Source organism: Botryllus schlosseri, chromosome 4, assembly GCF_051294905.1.
Source record: "Botryllus schlosseri isolate E-star chromosome 4, Bs_hap1, whole genome shotgun sequence".
NCBI lineage: Eukaryota > Metazoa > Chordata > Ascidiacea > Stolidobranchia > Styelidae > Botryllus > Botryllus schlosseri.
Window position 1 is genome coordinate 27,050,780 of NC_137239.1, and position 21,412 is coordinate 27,072,191.

The 21,412-nt window shown below is 40.7% G+C and overlaps 1 protein-coding gene across 2 annotated transcripts; it reads left to right on the forward strand.

The window, feature by feature from the left end:
- Nucleotides 1–304: 304 nt before the first annotated feature.
- LOC145437665 (uncharacterized) lies at nucleotides 305–18,659 on the forward strand. Of its 2 annotated transcripts, none has more exons than XM_080314948.1 (8): nucleotides 305–1,467; nucleotides 2,792–2,948; nucleotides 4,735–4,916; nucleotides 6,545–6,671; nucleotides 7,982–8,420; nucleotides 11,835–11,904; nucleotides 15,149–15,409; nucleotides 17,110–18,659. In XM_080314948.1, exons 1-8 carry the CDS (start codon nucleotides 1,308–1,310, stop codon nucleotides 17,286–17,288), a joined length of 1,575 nt encoding a protein of 524 aa, XP_080171074.1. In that variant the 5' UTR covers nucleotides 305–1,307; the 3' UTR covers nucleotides 17,289–18,659. The 2 variants fall into 2 exon arrangements, with proteins under 2 accessions (XP_080171074.1, XP_080171075.1); XM_080314949.1 differs by having other exon boundaries at nucleotides 306–1,467; nucleotides 11,838–11,904.
- Nucleotides 18,660–21,412: the final 2,753 nt, after the last annotated feature.

Consider the following 21,412-nt stretch of genomic DNA (forward strand, 5'->3'; position numbering starts at 1 on the left):
ATTCGAAATTTTATGCTGGTGACGTCATATTTAGGAATACGATTGTTGATATACGATGTTCCTTCCAATTCTCTGCTAGTTGCTGACGATTACTCCTGGCGAGTGTCAGCCGAAAATATGCGGGTTCATTTCAATATGAATACACTATTCAGAAGTATGATTTGATATGAACTGAACTTTCGCGAATTCAGCAATTACAATTATAATCTATTTCGAAAAAACTACACGTAGCCATAATTCTAATTTTAATGTAATTTGGAAAAGCTGGAAATTTTCTAGTTATTGACGTCATCATTCTGAATCGTTCGTCAGAGTTGGGAGAATGTTTCATTTCAAGCTCAATCAATGGTTTTAGATGTTATGGGATGAAATTACATATGCGATTGCCAATTCATTACGTTTCATGTCGAATGCGATGTAATTGTTTTATTAATACACTGCTAACCGCGGTAGGCCGCCGGCGGCACTATATCATTATGTAAATTCACCCGCGATACGCCGTGATCCGTGTTTTCCCACCGGTATATGTAGCGTAAGGAAATCTAAGTTACCGTGTATTGTCGCTGAGTAAAGCTTGACAAACGAGATAAAGCGTCTTCATCACTAAAAAGTCGTCCGTTTTCGAGAGAAAGTGCGGTTGAACACACGGAGGTGTTTGACAAATCGACGGCTTGGGAATTACGAATTTAGATTGTTTCTTTACGTACCTTTGTTCTGTGCGCAAAATTATCAGGTTCGTCAGACGTATTAGGTGTAAGAGGCTTAAAATTGAGATTTATACTCTATACAACTTGAATATTGTACATACAAAACGTGGATGTATCCCGGCGCATGCAGCAGTTTATTTTGGCGGTTTAGATAGTTGGAGTTGGTGGTCACGTAAGGGGGAAGCGCTCCGGCTCGAGTAGTCACAGTTCGACTCTGAATACGCGTTGACAAATATTCCAGGAGTTTACACTAACTTGCAAATAAAATAATATACCAAACTGTTTCGAATTGAGATTGTTGGATTGTTCATTCCATACTCTGAAACCCAATATCACGTGTATGACGACAATGTACCAGCCTCGTCCGTCGAAATATTTGTAATGAGGCGGGAGAGAGGGTGGTTGAAGCGGACACTTCATTCACTGTCCAGGCGGCGCTATCTAAAAACAGTTTGGCAAACGCTGGGTTAGGCTTAAGGGTAAGGTTTGCTTGTGTTCGGTTTAGGGTGATTTTGAATGACTCGCAATCATCACACTGACTGTTTTTAATGCGAGCCATATTGTTTTGCAGGCAGCAGACAACATTATTTCTACTTAGCGATGTTGGGTATTGTAAGAACAAACTTCTTTAGTGTCTTGTTTTTCGGCTTGACTTTTCGAATATCACTCTCCGATGATACCTCACTCTCCATTGATACCTGTGTAAATGAAGGGTATGACTTGTGCACAGAACGCGGTAAAAAATGTATTGCCTATTTGGGTGAGTACTATTCTATTTCATATTGCGACAACTCGTCCCTAGTTCACCGGATATTTGCGCATAGTGAAATAGTAATCTGATTCAATACGGAACTATATTGCTATAAATGTTTGAGTTTTGTGAGCCGAACGGTTCATAGCGTTAGACTGTGTTACGCGCTTTGCTTTGCTAACTTCGTTAACATTGACCTTCTTGAATTCGATGATACAATTCAAAATCCTTGTTCGAGTTCCTCCGATGCTAGAAAAACTTTAATTATCGTATGTTATCGAGTTCCAACAGATTGGATTTTAATATTTTTGAATTGTAACCCATTGAATCAACTGTTCGTCTTTTAACTTGTTACAATCGACAAGGTAAATTTCACCTTAATCACTGTGTTGTGCATACGGTATATAGGGCAGGGGAGGGTAAGCATTCCTGAATCGATACACTAATCGGGTATTTATCCACCTATCCACCTAGGAATACAAGGAATAACCCGTAAATTTAAAGCCTAGAGATCAAAAATAGTATTTAAGGAATATATTAACTTCAATAGCTGTTGAAGTCAATGAGACATAAGAAGTCGATAACAGTTGTCAACAAGTTCTTTGAACTCTGGCTGCATGTCGGAAGTAGAAACCTAAAAACTGCCCGTGAACATGAGATTGGAACGCAGCTTTGTCTGGTTAATGTCCATGGTCGAAGTGTATGTAGACCAGAACTGAACAAGTAGTTTCATGGCCAACATTTTCCGGTTGGCAAACTTGGATTCATTGGTTGACGCATGAAATTTGTCAATGCTGTCAGGTTGCTGCACTTTATTTTGACGTAGTAAGCATGCAGTGGGGATTGCGACAGACTGTGACCGCGGGCCACATTATCATGTAGGCTACCACAGGAAACAGTCTGCGAGCCGCCCAAAATCCCGGCCGTAGGTTGCCCGCCCCAGATATAGGGCTATTCAACTGGTGGACCGCGGTCCTAATACGTACCTTTATAAAGAGTAGATTTCGCGTCTGTATGACCATTGAAAACCTTTACCACTGCTTCGATGAGGTACCACCACTCTGGAACCAAGATTCAAAGATCTAGCAAGAAATAAACAATGCCAATTCTCCCTCTAGATGTGACAAGCAGAGATATAAATACATTCGCTTATTGCTTTTTCTAATACAGTTTCACCGGATTTTGTATAGTTACACCATATTGTAGTATTAAAACTGAAAATTATTTCATGTGAGTTATAACTGACATAAGCAAATTTTGAGCAAATCGAGTACCCGGGCGTATAAGTACGTACCCAGATGCAGGTCATTTTCATTTGTTCCAATATTTACAGCAACGAATCAGCAGTATATTGCCGGTTGTAAACTCCTACGCGAAGACCTCTTTCCGAAAAAAATATCCTACTCCGATGAGAGGTTGTTCTTCGACACGAAGAACGTTACACTGACTGACGTACACAGCACGACTCGAGCTTACTCTGTATATTACGGGTATTGTTGCATGAATGAGTTATGTTACGTTTTATCATGATTTTCTGCTGTTGCTGTTGGCTGGATTCATAACCGTTTCGACTAGAGCCCGAACGATATCGAAGGTTTGAGCTAAATCCGATAAAATCGATATCCAACAACTTTGCCGATAACCCTGATACATTCAGCCGATATTCAAAAGATATGACATCTAAGACGCATTTAGTTAAACAGCTTAACAACCATTGCTATGCTTGGACATGAAACAAACTAGAAAGACTACATCTGGGCATCTGTAAGCTAGAAAAAATAGATCAATATCCGCAGTCTAACAGTCACAATTATATTTCTACGACTTCCCTACTGCCATGCTGCGACGTGATGGAGCTTTTCGATATTTTTTATCTCTATTGGCCGACACTGATGTTTCTGTCAAAGTTTGATATCGAATCGATATTATCGGCTCTGTTTTCGTCGACAATAACCTTTTTTTGCACCAAACTGAGATTCTCGTTATGATTACCGAACCTCCGACTTGCAGCATGGCCCATTTTCGTTATAGGCTTTGAAGAGTAATATACATTTTAATAATATAGTGATAACGTTAATATATGAAAACCCGAAGCTTTTCGAGCTGATACTCTTCAGGGGTAATCGTCCGCGAATAAGAAATTTCAAAAACCTGCGTCTAACTACACTGCATACATCCAATTATGACGTCATGCAAACGAATACATGCATGAAGTAAAGGCAAGCCGAGAGCGCAGCTAGCGGCCAATCTTTTGCTTGAGCAAAATTCCTTCTGCTGACACAAACGCGGTTGGTGAATTTTAATAAAAGTCGAATCAAGTGCAGTCAGATGGAAAGGAGTGCGGCCTCTACCTAATATAGAAAATCTTTCGTCGCAATAGTTTTAGCACATTAAATATTTTCAGCGAAATGCGTGCCAATGGCAGAGTTCATAGCCATGGCCTGACCGTGTTCTAGTAACTGTAGATCAGTTACAGTTGCATTTTTCACGAGAATACTAGTCACCATTCAGGATTCCCGGACCACGACCTAACATCGATCTCGCCTTCCGCCGCGTGCCACCTCATTTCGTCGCTTGCCTTTTATATTGTATGTTTTACTTTTCATTCAGTGTGCATGCCTCTACTTCACTTTGCCTAAGGCCAAGGAGGATGTCTGATCTCAAAGACTACTTCAAGTCGGTTCGACACCTTCCTATCTTTTCATTGTATCGCAGTTTTGTGGTGACTTGAAATGATGAAAATATTAATAAAACTGATTGATTGATTGAATCTAATGTGCGCGATCTAATAGCACTAGGAACATGTTGCTTCATGCGTTCCTGCAAGCGCTGAGATGTTCTTCCCTCGTACCAACAATCACTTGCACTTGCACTTGAAAGCACTTGACTTCATAGACTATATAAGCTTTGTTGAGAAGCAGGAAGAACATCGCTGCGTGTTCTAGGAAGCAATTGTTTGGTGCTGAACACTAAACACTGGTGCTGAACGCTTAACTCTTATAGTTACACCATATTGTAGTATTAAAACTGAAAATTATTTCATGTGAGTTATAACTGATATAAGCAAATTTTGAGCAAATCGAGTACCCTGGCGTATAAGTACGTACCCAGATGCAGGTCATTTTCATTTGTTCCAATATTTACAGCAACGAATCAGCAGTATATTGCCGGTTGTAAACTCCTACGCGAAGACCGTAGATTGCTGAACCTTTGTCGTCTCATGTTACAGTTATCTTTTCGTGGAAGACGAATTCAATTGTGATGATTATTATTCAGTAATATCCGTGGGGATCTAACGCTCCAAGAAAACTGCTGCAACTTGACGGAAAACAGTGGCGGATGTCAAATGCCCGCGGTGGACGACAGAAATAACAAGTTACATTACTATGTGGTATATCAGTATGTGAATCATATGGCAAGCTACGCCAAATACTGTTATCAGGCAGTGGAGTGGAAGGGTGAGTGCGAATACTGATATTCAAAGCAAGGTGAAATGCACTGCAAAGCAAATTTCTATTCATCGTTTAAAATTTACTTGATGCGGTTCGAGACGGGTCTGAGTAATGCAAATTTTAAAATTAACTTACTCTGTCTACCCCGCTATACATGTAACTAATTTGGAGCACAAATCGTAAAACGAATACAGTAGGTGGGTTATCACTTGTGTATAGCCTATATCATAATATGTTGTAAACCTTTTCTGCTACTTGCACTGACACAGTTTGTTATATGTTGATGTATTGTTGTAATCATATGTCATATAATTCGAAGCATGTAGGCTACAATAGGGTTGTTCAAAATAACTTTTTGCTTTAAATTTTACTGGCTATTCGATAAAATTGCTATGTTAGCTCAGGGATATAATGTATATTCGCGGATTAGCTTCGCACCAAATCGGGCTTACTTCCAACCCGTAGAAGCGGCGCAATTGGAGTTCAAATTTATTCTTTAATTTTACTGTCAATCCCGTGAAATTATTAAGTTGACTAAGAAAACGATGCACAATGAATTTGACTCAATTCCAACCAGTGGAATCGAAGTTATTGCAGTAGAAAAATTCGGATCTTGATAAAATAGTATTTACGGTGATTAGCTCTTTAATTATATTTATTATCAAATCATGGATTGTAATTTTTTCTACCGCAATAACTTCGCTTCTAGTGGTTGGAATTGAGCCAGATTTGGTATGCATCATCTCTACTGACAACCTAACAAATTTTATGGAGTTGACAGAAAAATTCTGAAAATTTATTATTTCATTTTTTAATGATAAATTCAAAACTTTCTACTGCCAAATTTGGTATGCAGCGTTGTTTCAACCAACCTAACAAACCTATCACATAGCCATGGAAATATGAAAAAAAGTTTTTTTAACAGCCCTACTGCGTACACTGCGTACCATTCCTACGCCTCACTAAACAATCAACGAATTACGTACCCACCATTGCATAGCGATATCAGAATTCTATAATCCGTTTCTTGGCTGTACTGTACCAATGGCACGTGACTTTCATTTGGCGATGATGATAATTTTACCTGTTAAAGTGGCAGTATCGTTATCAGAAGGCTGCTGTTTCATACAACTAATTGACAACTGACAGCCTATAACGCGTTTTCACAAAATGATGCAACAGATAACGCTGCTTGATTGAAAAATCACGCGTAACGTTCTCCAACTTTATGCGTCGCGATTAGCAGTATTCAATCACACGATTAGCATTCTTTCGGATCAGCTAACTGTAATTTCTCCGCCTAAAATGCGTCCCGGTTAGCAGTTTTTAATCACATGATTAGGATTCTCTGGATCAGCTAACTTTATTATATCCGCCTTAAATGTATGGCCAAGACGGGCTTATTATCACAAGCTGAGCATATCTTGATTTCCTGGGCATACCTGAGACTGGTTCATGGAACCCCTCGAGTTCCATGGAACGCCGGTTGAGAATCGCTGGATTAAACTAGAATGTGTGTTAATGTGTTTTAACGGCACTTCCTGGTTTATTATAATGTCGCATTTTAATCTTGATACGACGAAAGTTAACAAGCAGGTTGACGAATATTACGTCTATATTTTCTCCGTGTTCAGATGCCGAGATTGTAACGCACTATTGCAACAAGGATTCCACAAACACGCCGTGTCTATTTTATAATAGTGACGGCTGGTACGAAGCCCGCTACGAATATAAACCAACTTCACCAGAGTCAGAGAAAATGTAAGTTGAGCATGCGCATTTTATATATTCATTAGGGTCCTCAGCATCTGCTATAGTTGTAGATAGGGTTGCATTTAAAACAAATGGTTGTTTAAAACACTATGTTTAGAATATGTGTCAAACAAAAGCCCTTTTTATTTTTTTAAGCTGTAAAATCATACCATAGTGTAAATACTTTCGAAAATACATGTTGTATGAGCCTACTGACACTTACCACCCGATAAAGCCGACGTATACGATATGGGATGGTTGGAACCCTAAAAATAGTCGCTTCAACAGCTATAATACATTGATATTTCATCAAACGAGCTATATTCACCCTATATGTATACATGTTGAATTCTCAATGTCAATCCACTATGGCGTCACAATCGATCATTCGTCATGGACAGCGTTGTAACCAAGTCACAAAGCTCCGAGTCATAAGTCAATCCCACGTTTATAGTTTTGACTCGAGTCGAGTCGAGTCATTTTCAATTCACCACCGAGTCAAGTTCGAGTCCAAGTCATCGAGCAGGGGTTCGAGTCCGAGTCATGGTATTATGACTCGAGTCCGAGTCCAAGTCATTGTGTTGACTGCTCAGTTTCCAGTTAAAGTCTAGTTAAACCCACTTTTATAACTCTATTTGGCGATATCGAATGGTTCGCATTTATAATATGCTACTTTTACTCACTTTTAGCAGTTTCCGGTCGCATTTCCAAGTACCAGTACCAACAGACGAAATCGCAATAGGGTGGTTACTTTACTGTTCTTCGAAATTAAAATGAAATGTCGGTGTTGGCCGTCTGAGTCTCGAGTCATATGACTTGGTTCGAGTCATGCGCAATGACTCGAGTCCAAGTCGAGTCAATACACAGATTGACTCGAGTCGAGTAATTTCCGTATTTTGAGAAAATGACTCGATTCAAGTCGAGTCATCAGAAAATCGTGACTCGAGTCGAGTCATAACTCGAGTCATTACAACCCTGGTCATGGATATATAAAAATAAAATATAAATAATAAAAAAAAAACATTGAAAAACATGTTCTAAACAAGGGCCTCGATTTAATCATGTTTGTTTTAAATTGATTTTTGTTTTCAATGCAACCCTAGTTGTAGATCGGCCGATAAGTAAGCCACGGGATGTATTATTCTTGTTGTGCTGTTGACAATTGCGAGTAACTTGACGCTGTTTAGCAGAATCATATTGCACAATAACACTAGAAATTTCGAAAACTTCGATACGAACATTATTGCTTGCATCATTCACATGCCAATCGTCGCAGGCCGTACCTTCTGTATGATTTTCGATTTCTGCTGTATTTTCAGGAAGTTGGACGCATGCTTCTTCGATTTGGAGCAACCACATGAGTTTACAAATGACTATGCCTTGGTGCCAGACAAGCTCACAGAAATGGATGCTAATGTTATCAGAACTCATAGTGAAAACAAAATGACAATGTCCAAAGTTGAAAATAAGACATACTACTGCAACTCTCATACTAATATCAATGGGAGCGTCCGCAAGACCTTCATCGATGACTATGCCAAAAACGGCAGTGAGCTCGTTTGTTATAGTTTGAAATACCCTGAGAGCAAAGTCTACTATGAAAAGGCGATTTGCATTTTATTTTCGAAACCGCCCGGCAACAATTTCGTTATGATAGGGGTCTCGGTGGGCGCGATTTTGGCGCTCATTGCCCTCGTCGTTGGCGTAAAGATGCTAAGAGAGTATCGTAAAGCGCAGAAGTCAAAAGGCGATGTGCGGGTGAGTGTTCCAATCGACGGCAATGCACGATTGGGCAGGCTTGTGTATATACATTATACAAGGTCCAGGGCTGTAACCAATCCACCCTGAGTCGCAAGTCAATCTTACCTTTATAGTTCTGACTCGAGTCGAGCCGCGTCATTTTCAACCCACCACCGAGTCAAGTCCGAGATCAAAGGGTCAAGTCCGGGTCGTAGTGTTGAGACTCGAATCTGGGTCCCACTCATACTGTTTACTGTTCATTATCGAACTCAAGTCAGGCTCAACTCAGTCTTGTGAAACTTCGTGTTACACTAATTTTACGCACTCTTAGCATGTGTATTCAAACAGGTATAACAGTTCTAGGCCTTTTTGCAAGTATCGGACCTAGTACGCGAGACTCGGGTCTAGTCATGTGCGTGCATGTGCATTGTGCAATGGCTCTAGTACAGAGGTCTCAAACACGCCGCGCGCCGCGAGAACATTTTGTGCGGCCCGCGACGGCATTTTGGGATTTTAAGAATTCGACGATTTATTCAAACACCATATCTTTTTTTTAGATTCAAGAACTTAAAGTTCATCCTATAAAACTACTACAAAAACCTGAAATCTCAGCAAATTTCACTATCACATGACTTGTTAAAAGAAGACCAGCTATTACGTCACATTTCTAGTTCATGATGCTAAAAGACGATCCGTTGGTGATTCGTGACAGAAAATTGTGGCATCGGCATTTGGTGGCCTCGTGACGTATAGTTGGTTGTATCCTGGGTGTTGTGTGTCCTCTTTATCCATGTTATTATCGGTGGCGAGTAAGGTAGGAGTACGTTCTACAGCTGTAACACCAATGGAATTTTCGGCGATTGGACATTTCTATTCCAGGGGTTCTTAACTATGCAGGGGTCCGCAGACCCCATCAGCACCCCATCAGGGGTACGAGATCAATTGTGGAATTAGGGCTATATGCTATGGAATATTTTCTGGCAGGGATATTTAGAAGTTGTAGATATACCTGTTTTCTGGGTCAATTTATTCAACTAGAAGATATTCTTCGCGCTACACGCGATTTTATGTGATTGGGATTTCTACTTTTAATATAGGTCTAGTTTCCATCAGAAATTGTGTTGAAAATGGACAGGAGGTACGATAAGTCTTATTGAAAGCACATCGCGTACGATCGCTAAGATAAGGTTAAGAAACAATAATGATATTATTATGGCACAATAATTATTATATTCAAGTTGTTATTGATCTGTTTCAATAATAATCGAAGGCAAATCTAACGCTGATTTAATTTGGCTTTGGCAATGACAGTAACAATAGCCTACTTATCACGACCATATCAGAATCCCGGATTAGACTACACCGCCTAAATGCTCTGATATCAGATCAATCTTTCAGTAAATTGTAAAATATTCTACATAATTGTGACACGTCAAAGATCCGCTAGCTGCAATATTATAACCCGACAGCTTGTACGATGTCATGATGCATCCTCTCGCATGATGTCTATAACTCATTATTTTAACAAATTATGCCCGGCAAAAAAAAAATTTTATTCAAGTATTTGAAAATATGATTTTTCCGTGGGAAGCGTGAATAGTACAATAGTAAATTACATTTTGACGAGGTTTGTGGAATGCCTGTATGCAAGGTCCCGTCAAATAAGGTCTAGGCCTACTTGGAAATTATACATTGAATATCCCTATTATTGATGCTGCGGCCCGCGGCGTCATCAAAACTAGGGAATTGGCCCGCGAGCACATTTGAGTTTGAGACCTCTGCTCTAGTACATGTCGAATGAATACGCAAAGTGACTCGATCCACTTTCTTAAACATCGAAAATGATTCGACTTAACACGAGTCATTGTGCATGATTCGACCTAGTCATTTGACTCAAGACATTCTGTACGACTTATCGTCTATCAGAACAGATGCCTGTAAAATAGGCTTCATCTGCTTGAATAAATATTCCAAGAGCGATTAAAATAAGTATACTATAATCGCGAGGCATTCAACATCACCCGGGAGTTTCAAAGAATTGAGTTCAAATTGTCGTGAACTCGATGAAAAACAGTGAACACTATGACTTGGACTCGGCCCATTTTTTCTGAACATGCGCTTGACTCGGTGGTGAATCGAATATGTCTCGAGTCAAAACTATAAAAATAAAATTGACTTATTACTCGGCACCTTAATACCAGCTTACAGCCCTCCCGTGATACGACGTCATTGTTTAAAAAAATCGCTCTACGATTCAAGTGTACATTCCCCCGCCCAGATTTCATTCGGGCCACGCCTATGATTTCTTGAACTCGGGATTTTGCCCCGCGCTGCATACCTAAATTGATAACTGTAGGTTTGTATGGACCTATTCCGACTACATGAGCGATATTGCAATCAATTCATATTCTCATGCCATATGAGGTGAAGCGGATTTGTGGAATCAGATTCGGTATATTGATAATATATGGAGTTGGAGTCGGTGGTAAAGTGAATCGACTCTACAGCCCTGCTGTAAAGTTTGTGTGTTTGGGAGTATGCGAAAGGCAGGGCTGTAACCGAGCCACAACTCACAAGGTTCCGAGTCACCTCACAAGTCAATTTGACTTTTATAGTTTTGACTCGGATCAAGTCAAGTCATTAACAATTTGCCGACGACGACGAGTCAAGTCGAGTCCAAGTCATTGAGTAGAGGGTCGAGTCAGAGTCATAGTGATTTGACTTGAGTCCGAATCCAGGTCATTGTGTCGACTGTTCAGTGTTCAGTTCAGTCAGTTCAGTTCAGTGTTCAACCCACATTTTTTAACGATGCTCGAGCGATATAGAATGGCTCGCATTCATAGTATAGCGATTTTCTCTCATTCGAAATTTCATGCTGGTGACGTCATATATTGTGATACGATTGTTGATATGCAATGTTCTTTCCAATTCTCTACTACTTGCTGACGATTGCCGCTGACGAGTGTCAGTCGAGAATATTCGGGTTCATTTCAATATGAATATACTACTCAATTTTCCCAGTCTCAACAGTTTACGGCCCTATATTTTCCAAGAATCGGGACTGATAGACGAAATACCAATCATGTGGCGACTTTACTGTTCGTCGAAGTTATAGTGAAATGTTTGTCTTGTCCGTCTCAGTCTCGAGTCATATGACTTGGTTCGAGTCATGCCCAACGACTCGAGTACAAGTCCATTCAAACCACAAATTAACCCGGGTCGAGTCATTTTACGCATTTGAATGACTCCAGTCAAGTCGAGTCACCAAAAATTCTCGAGCCGGATTCGAGTCGAGTCGTGACTCGAGTAATTACAACCCTGGCGAAAGGAAAGTGTCATTACATTGACCCAGACAGCCTTTTTATTCCCGTTTTTAAATAGAATGTCTTCCGATATGTATCATATAAACAGTCTCTATAATAATTGTTCAAGCAGATCATGGATCAAACGCTTGGTGAATCTTTCCACGCAGAAAAGACTCCGAAAAATAAATCAAACACGGGTACGTTGACGTATTAAATATTCTCTTGCGGAAGGCGTATGTTTCGCCCGTTCGTGACGTATAGCTGTACGAACTATACATTCGTCTAACTCGGGGGTTCTCAACTTCCCTCGTATAACGGGCTGCATTTTCACACTAAAAGACGCTGCGGGCCGCAGAACATTATCACCATGTATTTGTGGGCTACTATTAAATTTAGGTCTATTTATCAGTCTTATTCGGGCATTTAGTGAATTTTTATGCATTCTAAAGCATTAATGGAGAGCGTTCGTAGGTTTGCAGTTGCTGTTTTTTGTGAAAATATCGATCTTCAAGTGGCGCAAGTAAATCCCTTCATGGAGCGTACATTCCATTCGTTGCCATGTCGGTATTATAGTATATGCACCCCTCAAACCCTTCCACCACCAGAGAACCGAACTCTCTGTTTCAATGCGTGAGCAAGCAAGTATAAAATTACGGTGAATTTTTCGTTACTGAGGTCATTATCACTTTGAGCTCTCAGTGATATGAGAAGAATTGAGACGTTAGGGGTCATTTCTGAGCAAATCAATCAACTCTTCGCCTTTCCTTCCATGGCTGGAGCCCTACACCAATAGTTATAGAAGTCAGCTTTGTCAAATTGATGTCATGGTCCCCTTCCCACGTTTGCCCCGTCAGCATTTCCTCTGGAAATATGCCCATGCCCATTCCTATAAAAAGCACCAGGATAATTAGCTATGCAATGTGTGTGCACTGTGCATCGATGGATAGGTCCAATGCTAGGCTAAAGTAGTCTACGTGGCAAAGTGTTACAGAACGTGCGAAAAAGATCGACTGAGATCGCTGTTACTCTTCTGGTGATCGTTGAATCAGACAACCGTAGCTTCGAAATTTGTCAGGTGATGTGGGACTTGCTGCTAAGTTCCGGAAACAGCGAATATTCGCACAGTACGTTAAAGTTTTATTGAAGTCATACCTTCTCTAGCAGATTCTTGGGTTTAGCGATATTCCAAGCAATTTTGAACAATGCGTCCGTCACGTCGTCGGCAATTTTAAAAATGATTCGAAATATGGATTGCTGGGCTTGAAACCAAGCTAGCAACGTTTGATATGTATAACTCCAGATGAAACTATCGTGCTATCATTTCAAGCTTCTAGGCTTTGTTACAACAACTGTTCTTCGACAAATGTGACACATCGGTCTTCCATAACAATACGGGGCCAGTAGTGATTATATTGAAAGATGTCGCGGGCCGCAAAAGAATCGTCGGCGGGCCGCGGGTTGAGAACCCCTGGTCTAACTGGAAGTTTCAAGTGCATGTCTGCAAGCTATAGGCATAGGTTTCGCAAATGTCACCTCCATTTTTCGAAACATATTTGATCAATTCATATCTCTTAATCGCTTACTCGGGGAGGACGCTGAATTATATTTCACCGCTCCGTTTTTTCGTGTAGCGGATTGCTTGGAAGTCCGTTACTTTTGTTTTGGCGTATAATGAAGGCTGGGTGCACACCATTGCAGAAATGCATAGCCTGTATCAGTGCTTCTCAACCCTTTTCAGTTCGCGTCCCACTTATCATCCAAATTTCATTGCGCGGCTCATCAGACACCCTTTCGCGACAAACGTTCAAACCACTGCTCCTTGGCGCCAGTTTTTATGTTTTCAGTGCGGTACAGTTATGTCAAAAACACCATGAATACCACAGACAAAAACAGACAACAAAGCGAATATCCAATCAGCAATTCGTCTATTACGTCGAATTAACGGGTTATGAGGTGCTTGATTTGCGGTAATTGGGCTGGATTGCTGCATTTCCCGATCAACGTTCGCAAAGACTTTGAAGAAAGAATGAATTTCGATCTCACGCATACACAACAACGTACTGTCGGATTTCACGCTTCAATCAATATGATTGTGACAACAATCTGACTCCTGAATTGTGAGCACGGCGACGCAGCTTGCGGCGCAAAACAATTTAATTTGGAGCAGGAGAATGTGAAATTACTTTTCTAATCTTGAGATTACAAAATGTTTGGAATATTTCGAAATTTGATGAGATGCCCACGAAAATTATTTGAGGTAACAAATTCAACTGCAATCAATATAGCTCTGAAAGCACTATTCAAGTTCAGTACCGCCAGTCACATATTTGAGGTATCTCTGCATTTCTCTAAGAGCTTTAAAAGTGACTAACATTTCAAAACTGGTATTTTGCGAATCAAGCAGCTCAATTCCCAAATCTGAATTTGACGAAACCGGACTAGTACGGGACTCGTGCACTTTCGGACCAAAAACACATTTTCTCCGTAAGACTGTAGTGAGTTTGGTCCGAAAGTGCACGTACCCCGCAGGGTCCGTCAATTACACGTCTCTGAATCATCATCCGAAAGTGGAAAAAAACGTTGAAAATTTTGACATTTTTCGTTAATTTTCGACTTGCGTGGTAGAGAACAGACCTACAAATTGGGATCTATGATTGTTTCTTAAAATGTCTTCGCGGTTCACATGAAATAGCCTCGCGGCCCACCGGTTGAGAAGCACTGGCCTATATATGATATTTAGTTCACTAAATATGCCTCCGATTTGGGACGATATCATTAATACTGATGAGTGATGAGCCATAATCGACATTTCTGTTCGAAAACATTGTTTTGACTTATTTTTGTACATTTCGCAAAGTGAAATTAAATTTGAGGCAAAACCACTCGACTTAAATTGTGGAAGTAGAGGGTTCTATACTTAGAAAAACCGTTTCAGAGATACTTTCCTGGCCGTGCATTCGAATAGAAATTAAATCATCGCTACTATAGACTATTTGAAATCGCGATGTGTAATAACTTTGTAGTGTACGGAACCACTCGACATCCGTCCTTACTCATCAAAACAGCTTGGGTCCAACCCGAAATGAGCTTAATGTCAATATCTAGATACTTGGCGATATTGGGAGTCTCGTGTTGGAATAGCTGTGCAGATCTACATCGATACACAAATACCTGCAATTCGTATAATACTGGTCAATGGAGCTATATACACTGACAACAGTGAAGATTTCAATAAAACGATATGTATCGATCCACAATCTACCTTTAGTTGACATAGTGTCAAAACACTGTCTCAAAATCTATTTAACTTGAACTGGATATAGCATAAGTCTATAAACCGAGCCAGCGACAGTCAACTGAGTACAACTTTGAGCACTGATTGAATGACTGACGAAAAACGAAAAACGATTTCCTTAATATCCGCACTCCGTCAATTCACAGAGGACTACGATGTATTCATTCCGGGCGAGATAGACGAAAGCGCGCCTGACCCTGTCTTCGTAAACAATGGAAAAGCGACCGGGAAGGCTGGCGACAACCAAGACAACCAGTCAGATGTGATGACGCCAGACGTCTACATCATGAAGAATCCTGGACCCTTGGAACAAATTCCGGGCGAAGGCACTATTACTGACGAATTGATATGTGATACCAACGTACAGGGGCAATATTGCCCGAAAGAAAACGCCACGATGATGCCAGGTGACGGTCTTTGATTTTAATTATTGAACTGATGAGACGCACTCACGAAATCGAAGCAATGAACGCACATTATGTATTGATTGCACTGGCCAACAAAATGAGAAAAATTTTTAGGCAGACCATCTGAGAGCTGTTTCTGGGGTTTTTGAGGTTGCTGATTACGAATATCACATTAGTTTTGTCAGATTGGCTCTTTGTCAGAAGATATTTATACCCCTAAAAAAGCCCAAAATTACTGTTTTTACCCTTAAATATTTCACTTGGTTGGAAGAAAAATCGTAGATTTTTTCAATTTTGTACTGCACATGAATAGCTAATTGACTATGAAGAACCCTCATGTCTTTCTCAGTCATTCTATCAATATCAACATGACCAATTTGTCAAGCCTAGAAATAGTACTTTTGCACAACGGAATTACATATTCTCCTGTATCAATTGATCATTCTACCAAGATCGAAGAGGAGTATGAAGCTGTAAAATTTGACCTTAGAAGGCTTAACTGAAATACTCATATGCGTCTCATTTCTTTTGACTGGTAAAAGGATAATTTTCCGCTGAGTCAACAAAGTGGGTATACCTAGTAACCCTATCAAACGACGAGAAGCTTAAATCTGGTATCTGGTATAGTCGAATACCGATGAAAGATTCCAATTTCACATTAGCAAGGAGTTCACTGCATGTCATTTCTCCAAAGATGTAGTAAATAAAACTTTTTAGATGATCACAAAGCAGCCAACTACAAACAGTTGGTCCGAAAATTCGTATCTGCATATCGAAAACTTGAGCACAAACAAGTGCATAAAAGTTCACTTCTTGTTCAGTCATCTTGATATATTACCTGATTTCCTCGTTGATTAGCAAGGATAGAGCCTCTACCAAGACATCAGAACGACAAAAGAAAGATATCAGGGCAGATGAGATGAAGAATTGAACATAGTATGTCAGACCAGTACCGGAACCTTTCGACAAACTGCACTAAATAGCTTACAGGCGAAAATCCTACAGAAAAAACAATTGTGAATTAAAATACATCAATAATATTATATTCCAACTGATTATTCCTAATTTACAATAGGTGGTTGACGTAAATGTGATTGAATTATTGCCGTTATTTGATTATCTAGGTAAATACTTATGTACATCACTGGGGTTTATTTATGTACATGATATCTGTTAAAGTCTGTAACTATGATAAATCTACTACTTCTAAATATAGTGATGTTGCCGTATTTTGATTTAAAAGAGTCTTCTGTGTGTGAAAATAACAAGTAGATTTTATATCTAGCCATTACCGCGAAAACGGGAGATTTTGGTCAAAATAGCCCCATGGGTCATCTCCACAACAAGAGCCAATTTGAAAAACTAAGGTCATATTCGGAATCAGCGCCCTTCAAAACCCCCAAACCACTTTTACTTTGTCTGCCTAAAAATATGTGTTGACCAGTGTTATCTTCACTGACCGCCAGCGTTGCCACTCAACGGCAAATAACGCGGGCTGTGTGCACTCGAGCATAACAATAACATAATTGAAGAGCCATAGTAACTAGGAATCATGTAAGCCGTATCATCTTAGCGCAGGCAATCCAATCGTTGATTCCGATTGATATCATGCCAACATCAAATTTTGTCATCGTGCGCAGTAGTGACTACAATAAAACTACCGCAAAAGAGCTATTGATAACGACTCCTTTCTTTCATAGAAATTCCAGGCTTCGATAGCGGGATGAATGATGGATACACGGAAAAGCACATCGATTTTCCTGTCAACAGAAAGTACAAAGGCAGTGGATCGTCGGACGAGCTAGACTCCGGTATTGGAGACACGAGCCTTGGAAGTGGCTACACCCCAAAGTACATAATGAAGACTATTGATTGCTAACTGTTGCGGTAGTTGTAATCTACAAGGATGATGCACCAAAGAACGAGATTCTTCAACATACCATCACATTCTGCTGACGAAGTCGGTTGGCGAAGCCGTATGTTGTGAATGGACTCCTTCGCCAACATGAATATACGATTTTGAATATTCTGATCTCCTTTGAATTCGTTACGCCACAATGGAACTATGACACCATCTTCTATTCACTGCATCGCATCTTTGTGGCGGTTTCAACGATAAATAACAGCGAAGGAAAGCGAAAACATATTTCAATGTTTTAATATTTCGCGACGGATACGATGTCGCGTCACAGCTTTTGCCCACACGCCGACTACCTATACCTTCGAATATGTTACTATAGAATGTAAACATTACATTCTATAATGTTGGGCTTGGTTATCTAGCCACTGTAAATGTTATATCTTCAGCATGTCGTTGTTTTCGTATTCATGGTGTTTCGACGTCGTAGGTCATTTTACATCAGGTCCATTTTCTTTGTTATTTTATTATTATAAGGATTGCTGATCTGCCGTCTTCTAGCACGGCCCCACTTTCGATCTAGGCCTTGATGTAAGATACTGCTTGGGCTGATCGGATAACAAGAAGGAGCCTAGTAAAACCATCTACGCATAGGTAGGAATTCCGGAGTCGATCTGCAGCTATGGAAGGTGCCACTACGCTATCTCGCCACCTTCAGCATACCACGGACCAAGTCATTGTGCGAGACAACACAAAGGAAAATTGACTAAACCTGGCTTGTGACTTGATCCTGATTGTCTAATTTTCATTTGCGATCTGTATTTTAGTGTTTATTTTTATTTTTACGTTATGATCACGGTTCAATTTGTGAGATATCTCGCTTTTACAACTGTATTGCTGCTGCCGGTCACTTGAAGATGCTGCTAAATGAAGAGTGCGAAGTGCGTACCTCTATTCGGAAACGATGGCAGAGTGGCCGATCATTGTGATCATGTACATTGTACATTGTACAATCATAACTGCTGATATTTTCAACAATTGTTTGGCATTATCGTGCAGTCGCGAGAACTACGACATATACGCCCGAGCCCCCGATTCCTAGAGCAAAAACTCATGTTGTGCCCTTCGAACTACCCTACCTCTAACTACCCTTGTTCTGTGATTCAACTACTATAATTTACATGGGCGTTACGTGACAGTCACCGTACTCTTTCATGTGTACGTACACGCATCCACTGCCTGTTGTTTCAAAATTTTTATTTCAAGTAAACCGAATGCTTGGGGACGGGTTTGTTCAGTGAAATGTTGTGCCTTATCACGACGCCACGTTCATGTTGCGGGGATGTAACACGATATTGTCGCACTCTCTTAAATATAAACTTATCGACTATATATCTACTTTTAACGAGTACATACAATTTCTCTACTTGTGAAAGGCTATGTTATTTCTATCTCAAAGAGCTTTTCTGCGCAAAAACAGAAGTGGCTTTATTGCTTGCGACCATAGGCGCCGACTTACGAGGTTACGAGGTGGCGCAGCCACCTCGTGACCATATTTACGAGGTGGCGGCCACCTCGTACAAAATGCTCAAACGCCCAAGTGATTTGTGACCAGTAATTAGTAATAAGGCGAATCGATGCGTCCTCGTTAAAGACGTCTTCGATTTCGATACGCGCGTGTGCCAGGCGCGTAACCACGGGGTTTCGTGGGTCGAACTTCCCTATTTGAAAAGCGAAACACCGTCATTTTGAAATTATCATTCTAACTCTAATATTCAGTCGCAATTCAATAATTGTGTAATCAGTGTTCCGCGCGGCGGATTTGCGAGAAACGTGTTGTCAATTAGCGAGAAGAATCTCCCGCTGAGATGGTCGCGAAATTAGGTCATTCATTCCCGTGCGCGTGGCAATCATCGCTAGCTTGATTTATCGCGTCTCGATCAAGCCTGGTTCCGCAGGCTTCAACAATCGCATCTGCCATAGGCCCAGTTCACAATATATCATCGCTTAACTGCGCAGTGCGCAATCGTATCTGCATTGGCGGCTTCGGCCTGGTGTGCACGATATCATCGCTGGCCTACACAATAGCATCTGCAATAGACCTTGAGTGAAAGATATCATTGCTGGCCTATGGCTTAACTATCGTGCCTCGCGCCTAGCATGCTTTTGCTCCTATCTCTCGCTGGTTTCGAGACAATGCGGTCAAGTTTACGCTGATTAGTGATTGTTTTATGCCATATTGATTAAAAAGCGACATCGCGAAACTGAATAACATCAAATCGCTGCAAACAGACTTTAACGAGCGAAATTGATTCCCGCTAATACTTGAACGTAACGACCAGAAGATGTGTATCATGTCTCGAGTTCTGAAATACGACAAAGGTTTGAAATAGGTGCAATCAAGTTCGGACATTTTGATTTGCGAAAACTGTAGCCGAGACTGCGTAATACCCGCGCGTATTTAATTGTTCGCCAGAGATAGTGACTCGCTAATTGACAGCACTCCCGGTCTCTTTGGCAAGCTTATCATACGCCTAACATCGCCGATACGAAGAGATGATCGTTATTTACACATGTACTTGACCCTAATTGAATTGATGCTATATTGGTAAATTTGAAAAAAATATCCAAATCCCCCTAATTTTTCGACTGGCCACGCGCCTAGAGTGTGCTGAGAAGCACCATCCTAGATCTCCTCTGCCGACCAGGTGCCCAAATATACGTTCTGCTTTTCTGAAATCCATATTATGTGCAGTGTGCACCCATATTCGTTTACAAAACCATTCATGAGCTAGCTAGCTTCGTGATAGGTAATCGGAGCGCGAAATTGGAGGGTGTGTTGGTGTGCGCCTGCAAATTGGAATTCATTTCTGCACAGATTCGTTTCTCTAACAAGGCTTTGCCAGTGACATTTATCGGGAAATGCAGCAATACAGCTTGATCACCGATATAATGAGGAAACAATTGTCGCGACGAAAGCTACGCCTATATATGGTGTCACACTCAAAACTGATTCGTGGCGATACTGATTAGATTACACGCTTTCTTATTTGCCATCATCCATATTTCTTGTTATCTACTTGATACATTCGTACTCTTGTCGCACAAAGTCAATTTTCAGTCTTCCTTTCATTATTAACGTGATGCATCACAAGATTAAGGGTGGCACAAATTCTGATTTTATTCGAGTCGTTTGAACAGGGAACCTTCTACATTCCGATAAACTTGATTGCTGGATGTAGTCGTATCGAGAACAACATTATCGAATATTAAACTATTAGGCATAAGATGGACAGTGGATTTCTATTGGTAAGATCGTGGCATGCGTCCGGAAGTGGAATTAATTCTAGCCCAAGGGTGGCCAACCCGCGGCTGTTGAACGAAATTTGTGCGGCCGTCAACGCGTAATTCAATTAGTATGCGTTGGCGGCCGTCGACATGCAGATTGAATTTACGAATTGACCGATGTACTTCCGAAATGCTTCGCGGACTTAAATCGGGAAATGCACCAATGTTTAATCAACAAACAATTGCCGCGATGCGAGTTGGTCAACGCGAAGCGAGTTGGTCAACGCGAAGCAAGAAACCGCAAGAGACAACTGATTGGCTGCGCGATTTCGCGTTTGTAATCATCATTATTGTCTGCTTAAGTATTCAAGAGTTGTCGTGTGTTACTTGCAAGGCCGGTGCGTAGTGTTATTTCGTTAGTCACACTGGGCATTGCGCGTGAATAACATTGATGCTACTGCAGATTCCGTCGGACGGACTGGTAGCGCAGGCCGCAGTTACACTTCAAATGATCGTACCGTTTTAAGATACCATTTAATAACTCTAATGCATGGTTTGATATTAATGAGTGCAAGGCCGATATTAAAAAGTCACGCGAATGGTTCAACTCTGTCTCTGCACGTACACCAGCGGCATGCACTAAAGTGCGTGTTCGTGCGGCGATGACGTCATCGATATGGAACAATTATGACGTCACAAGACTTCGCCACCTCGTAAAAAAATAAAAGTCGGCGCCTATGCTTGCGACAAATTAGATATGAGATGGGGTTCGAATACAGATATATGATTAAGACGGACAGGCAAATTTTGAACATTGGATCAATATTATTGAAGCACGTCATGCAGAGGTCTCACTT